At 45.1% G+C, this 6,770-nt stretch overlaps 2 protein-coding genes across 3 annotated transcripts in view; both read left to right on the forward strand.

The window, feature by feature from the left end:
- samd12 (sterile alpha motif domain containing 12) overlaps nucleotides 1-6,318 on the forward strand; it is an 88,564-nt gene extending 82,246 nt beyond the window's left edge. The window contains exons 5-6 of one of the 2 annotated variants that reach the window (XR_004615346.1): nucleotides 5,485-5,623; nucleotides 5,705-6,318. Coding sequence is in view for 1 of the 2 variants with exons in the window: in XM_034599144.1 (XP_034455035.1) it covers nucleotides 5,485-5,516 (32 nt within the window). In the remaining variant the exon portion in view is untranslated. Of the gene's footprint in view, nucleotides 1-5,484 lie in introns of both variants that reach the window. The other variant, XM_034599144.1, reaches the window with a different exon arrangement.
- The window catches only part of LOC117770083 (double-strand-break repair protein rad21 homolog A-like), a 951,093-nt gene that overhangs the window by 743,959 nt on the left and 200,364 nt on the right, over nucleotides 1-6,770 (forward strand). The window lies entirely within an intron of this gene.

Genomic DNA, 6,770 nt, shown 5'->3' on the forward strand with positions numbered 1-6,770 from the left:
GCATGTGTTGGCAGGTGGCACTGGAAAAAAGGCACCGTACCAAACAAATCCAACTTGACACAAGCTAGAATACCAAAATACCGAGCACTTTGAGAGCGAGCATCCCTGTGTCTCTTCCCCCTGCATAAAATAGACTTATTTACTTAACCTCTCTGGGTTATGCGCTGACGAGGGAGCTCTACTTTAAAAGATGGAGGGAGAGGGGAAGAACTTCCCATCGGTTGTTTATGTTGTTGAAAATCAGGGCAGGAGCAGAAGCAGGCGTGCTCGCTCCCAGTCGCAGTAGAAGATGACCTATTTTGAACACACGCAGGGAGACGAGGCTCTAAAACCTTATCTGGGCTCCACAGAGGCTCTAAACTCTACATACATGAATATATATGGGCATGGATGTGCTTATATGTATCTTATGGCTCTTCTCTGAACTTGCACTGAGATGAATCATCGTTGCCGGTGGCAGATGTGATGCAGCTGGAGTCGCTGGCCTCTCCGTCTCTGCGTCCACACCTTCTGCTGGAATCCTTTGACAAAACAGCAGACTTAACATTAATCGATGCACAGATCAATAACAAGCATTCTGCCGTAAGAGCCACAGAGTTTACCTTGTGGCCCTGTTTTATTATGGTCTGTAGGTAAGGTCAGAGCAGTCCAGACCAAAGCAAATAGTGTTGACTGTACTTGTGTGAGAGTGTGGGGCTTTCAGAAAAGTAATTATTGAACCAGGCGAGAGTGTGTGATGAGCGACTTTTACCTCTCTGGGCCTGTGAAAGTCCCTCAGATAGAAAAAAAAAACTCTGAAAGGGAAAAAATCAATCTTCCTTTGAACCGCTCACGACTCACGTGCACACGAAGGCCGTGACCTTTGATAAGAAGTCACATGCTTCATTTTAAAGGGTCACAAGCTGCAAAGTTTGAGAGCCGCCGCTACACAAGTGTTGGCCGAGTTAATTTGAGTCTCGATCATCTATTTTGTGGCATTTTCTAGTTATGTGGTGTTGAGGCTCATCAGGTTGAGCTTTGACGCAGCCGACTGAAGCTCAGAGACGCTCTCCTCGTTGTCCAGGCTTTTCCTTTCATAATGAAGGACTGGACGAAGGACTCATTACCACCTAAGTATTTTCCAGCCACAAACTAATTAGGTAACTGATCAGATCACAATGTCTTGATCATTATTTCTTCTCATTTCCAGCAGTAGCATTTACGTTGAGTGGCCTTTACTGGTTTCCCTTGAATACACAACAGTGTGTGATGTGTTGTTGTCAAGAAATACCATGAAATGTCCAATGTCCCTCACATAACCTTCCAACTTTATTATCCCGTCTGTCGCAAAGAGAAGCAGAACCTGGTAAAGCCTGAATCCAGCTGATAGAACCAATGTGCTTGAAGCTGGATGGACAGAATCAGTGCAATTATGTCCTCGTTCACATTTTCAGCAGGAGACATGGCGCTCAACGGACAGATAGAAGATGCGGCTGCACACTGAGGTGTGCTCAGATTAAACAAGCAAGACAGGGCTGATTACAAATGAATGAGTTAGAGCCAAAGAGAGAGAGAAAGGGGGGAAACGAGAGAGAGATGAAACCAGCAGAGAGAGATTTTGATGATCCAGACGTTTGACTGGCTGTCACGGAGAAGCTGCTCATCTGTTAATAATAGCATATCGCATTCATCATTTGCACTGGTGGCACCGGAGGGTGAGCTACTGCCGGCTGCAGCGGCCGGATCTCTCGGTGCGTATGTGTGATGTGCGTGCAAGCATTCATGTGTAAGTGTATGGGTACGAGACCGAAATCTGTGTGTGAATTACACTGCGGAACAGTGCATTAATAATAGATCAACTCTCCCTTTGTTTGGGACGTAAACTTGATGAATGGGCTTTGTAATTGGTTGGTTTAATAACTGGAGACAAACCGAGTGCTCTTTGCCTCTCGTTCTCACACACAGACACGCAATTACACACCACAGAAACATGCTGAAATTGTAATTCCCCGTCAGATGCCGGGGCGCGCACACACTCCGCACTCATGTCAGGGAGGCATTCACATGCTGCTCTGTTTAATTTGGGTTTGGCAGATTATAGTAATTATGTTAAAGAAAAGATTTTTCCAGAGCAATTTGCCCTTTTCTGTCCTTGAGGAGTGAAACAGTTCTGGCTGAAGGATGATCACTTTTTTTTTTTTTTTTTTCTTACGCTGCTATTTAACAGTTCAACCAGACTGGAAAATATGTTCTCGTAAAGGCAGTGAAAGCATCGAGGGTTTTATTGTTTCACATAGTTTTATGAGAACAATGATCCTTTTGATCATCGGAAAAGGTTTTTCTATCGATGTAATCTTAACTGGAACAGCAGAATAGTCCATATATTGAAATGCAGAGTGTGTTTGTGTGTGTGTGTGTGTGTGTGTCTGTGTGTGTGTGTGTGTGTGTGTACTGGCAGCCAAGGCAAGCGTACCAACACTGACATAAATTGTAGAGTGTGTCATTGAACTGCACCTCTGGGTCTGCTCTCTATTCACCACTAACTCAGAATAATGTGTTTTCGTGTGTGTGTGTGTGTGTGTGTGTGTGTGTGTGTGTGTGTGTGTGTGTGTGTGTGTGTGTGTGTGTGTGAGATGCAGAGTCGATGTAAACAACCCATGAAATTAAGATTCAGAACAGAGTTTTCTGTGTTTGTGTGACAGTGTAAATAATGTAGCCTTTTGTGTCTGTATGCTAACTATCCTTGAAATTAAGATGTCGACCAGAAGACATTCCCGTGTGTTTATGTCTGTGTGTGTGTGTGTGTGTGTGTGTGTGTGTGTGTGTGTGTGTGTGTGTGTGTGTGTGTGTGTGTGTGTGTGTGTGTGTGTTTTCTTTTCTTTTTTTTTACCTCATCAGGACCTTGTGCACACCAACCTTGTCTGGACCAGTTCTCCTCATAGGAACCAAAGCCTGGTTCTAAAGAGGCAAAACATCCTGGTTAGGGTTTGGTTCAGGTCGTCTACAGTTAATGGATGTCAATGCAGTGTCCTCACAAGCATAGCAGCTCGAACTCTGTGTGTGTGTGTGTGTGTGTATGTGTGTGTGTGTGCTGAGTATTCTCACCATTCTCTGAAGACGGGGCGAGGAGGGGGATTTGAAGAATCTTTCAAACATGCTGACAGCTTGTCAGGGCCCTCCTACGACTGTAATGAATTTCAGCCTTTTGTGGTGTGTGGTCCCACTACACAGATAAGCTGAGGCACTAATACAGTCAAGTGTGTGTGTGTGTGTGTGTGTGGGCGGGCTGACATGGTGGTTGCATGCAGTGTTTGTTTGTCAATAATAATGATGACTATTGCATGGTTGGTTATGTGTGTGTGTGTGTGTGTTGCGCTGTCATTTGAACAATTTCAAAGCACTTGCGTTAGTATTTACTTCTCTTTTTTATATTATATATATTATTTCATACTTGAGGGAAAACCTGTAATTTACTCCGCTACCTTTATCTTACAGTTGGAGTGAAAGAGCCTTTTTTACAACCTTATTATTACGAGTGGAGCAAAGGAGTAAGTTGTGTGGAAAGGTGAAGAAACACAACATTTTAATTGTAACACAATAAATCGTTTGTCATTTCAACGGTTGGCCCGAATATTTTATTAACTCGACCACAATCCCTTCAGAACCTTAACTGTTTGTTATTTATTGCAACCATGACAACGAAGAACCCCAAACCTCTGCCAAAATGGTATTAATTATATTATTATATTTATTGTTTAGTGTTGCTTCACTCCAGCAACCTGACCAAAACCCTGTTTCCATAAACCTGACCCAACTTGTATTGCGTTCCCATTTAATAAAGTGCATTTATTTATTACGGCTTTGGAAGGAACAAAAGTGATGTCATCCTGTCAGTCATAGACTCTATAAACTCTGCCTGTGCAGCATCGATCAGGGGATGGAGCCATGGTAAAACTCCTGATGATGCACATGCTCGACCAATCAGGAGCCAGTCTCAGCTGTGAATCATAAAGTTTTTATAGCATAAAAAAACTAATGAACATGCATCAATGTCAAATACAATTATTTGACGTGTACTTTGCCGTTTTAGTTTGCTCTATGTCCCATTTCCTAACATGGAGGAGGTGTGGTTTATGACCTATACTGCAGTCAGCCACCAGGCGGAGATCGAGATGCTATGGCTTCCCTTTTGGGGAGCTGTCATGTCATCCATCTTTATTTTCAGGATGTTGTCAATTCAGCTGTCTGATCAGGAAACGCCTCCATTCGTCGTACTGGTGGATAAATGACATATTTTCCTGGTTAAAGATAAAACTCGAGGTTCCCAGCGACCTCATAGACAAACAGCAGTTGGAGCCCCGATGTCACATTTCCGATGTCTATGACTTGTTGTTAGTAAGAGATGAGTAATCTTTCCCTTTAAATTCCCCACATGGTTTCATTTAAAGAAGTGGGTGAAGTTAAAGTCGTCCCACTTCAACCACTGCAGACTTTTTCCCACTGCACTTCTGTTACTATCGCCTGGAGTTTTAAAAATGTTAACAGCTCTGTGTTGGCTCGCCGCCCCAAGCTTCAGCTGCCACTGGTGAAAAAGGAAAAATGTATGAAATCGCAAATCTGTTTCCTCACACCGAGCTCTGCATCCACACACACACACACACACACACACACACACACACACACACACACACACACACACACACACACACACAAGCTGTTGTGGGCTGGCATGTATCTTTGTGCCTTGTCATCACATGCTCCGACTGAGCTCTAAATGTCACTTGTCTCCCTCTCCGCTTCATCCGCCTGACTCATCCTCCTTGTCTTCACTCTAGATCTGAAGTGTGTGTGTGTGTGTGTGTGTGTGTGTGTGTGTGTGTGTGTGTGTCTGTGTGTGTGTGTGTGTGTGTGTGTGTCTGTGTGTGATGGACACACTGCTGCTCTCCACCTTCCTTTGTACGGCGCCTGCACCACAACGATGCCCACTGCATTGATTTTCTTGTGCCATTTCATAATTATGTCTCCTCTCTTTTTATTCCTCCATGCCCTCTCTCTCTCTCTCTCTCTCTCTCTCTCTCTCTCTCTCTCTCTCTCTCTCTCTCTCTCTCTTTTATCCTGTCTCTCTTATCTCCCTCCTCTCTCTTCTATTTTTCTAATTCCATCCCCCTGATCCATTTTTATGCCTCACTGTGCCCATGCTTGTTATCTCGGCCTTTTCTCTCTTTTTTTTTTTTTTTTGCTGTTTGATCTCAACTTCTTAATTTCCTCTCAGTTTCGTTTTGCCCCCCTCCCCCCTCCCCCCATCCTCTTCTCGCTTGTCGCTTCACTTTCTTCTTCTTCTTCTTCTTCTGTTTTCCTCATATTTTTCTCTTTCTGGACATTCGTGAGTTTTTCTCAGCCTCTTCCTCGATCTCCCCCCCCCTTTGCCTCACACGCCACCCCAACCCTTGTTTCGATTATTTTCTCATTAACTTCTTCCAATCTTTTGTCTTTTATTTTTTGCAGCCTCTCTGGAGTGCACTCCATCTTCACCGTAGCCTGACGGAGCAGGATATCCAGTTGCAAAAGGACGCAGCCGCCCACCACCTCGCCAACATCTTCCCAGTGTGTGAACCCCAGACTTCTTCCTGGACCGAGCACAGCTCTCCGCCTCCACACACCTTCGCTCTCTGCCCTCGGAGTCTTGATCTGGAAAAGTACCCATGCCTTCTTTTCTTCCCGGCCACTCCTGAGAAGCTCCCAAGTGTTCTGACTCGCAGTTTCCTCGACAACTCCTCTCAGATTCCTGGAGTCCGACCAATAGTTTCCATTGCAGGAGTCTCATCTCCAGGCATTTGTGACCTTCGCAGCCAAACCTCCACCAGACCTCTCACGCTACAACTCCTACACTCCCCTCACACGTCCCTTTACTCCCCTCTCCCATGCCAAAAGCCGAGCCCCAGCCAACCAGCAATCTACCCAGAATCCAACATTCGCTTGGCTGTGGTTTCCTCAAAGCATTTAAACACAACGATGCCATTGCCTTGCGGTTGATAGTTTTTAGGGAACTCCCAAAGCAAAACCCCAACTCTTACAGTTACAATATAATCCATAGTCTTTTGGTTTGTCTGTGGCATGTTAGCTCCTTCAGCGTAGCACTTTAATGTGTGTTTTTCTCCCATGAGTCCTCTTGTGGTGCACTGCTGAGTCTGGTTCTGCCCAACTAAGGACTTTGGGTAATGAGACTGCTACTCTACACCTCTCCTTCCCTTTCTCCTCCTCATTATCTCTTCACAGACTCTACTTCAACAACCAGAGGAGGGTGACACAGTTTACACAACCACGCGTGTGTTTTTGTGCTTGTTCTCCCTCTCGTTCTGTGCATAGACCCTGTAAACAGTGTCCGACAAAGGCCTGGTGAAGTGTCCGTGTCTCTTACCTGCTCTATATTGTGGATGGCAGTAACCCTGAGAGAACTTGACTGTGGAAATATTCAGCAGGGGGGAATAAACACTGAACCTGGCACCACATTAGGTACGGTTAAGTTGGCTCCGCGACATATACATTGTTGTGAAAAGCAATCTGAAGGAGATGAAGCAGAACCTGGGGATGAACCGAGAGAAGGAAATTCCCTCGGTGTCTCTAAAAGCACTGAGCTGGTAGGTAAACTGATTTGGCAAAGCCCAAAAGGGGGGGTGGGGGGGTGGCTGACCGAGGACAAGGAAGGAGCAGGAAAAGCAAAAGGGCTCCGTGAACTAAGAGATGCCATGACTGGAAATTCTTTACCGCTAATGAGAAGAGGAGGAAGAAGA

Source organism: Hippoglossus hippoglossus, chromosome 11 (genome assembly GCF_009819705.1).
Source record: "Hippoglossus hippoglossus isolate fHipHip1 chromosome 11, fHipHip1.pri, whole genome shotgun sequence".
NCBI lineage: Eukaryota > Metazoa > Chordata > Actinopteri > Pleuronectiformes > Pleuronectidae > Hippoglossus > Hippoglossus hippoglossus.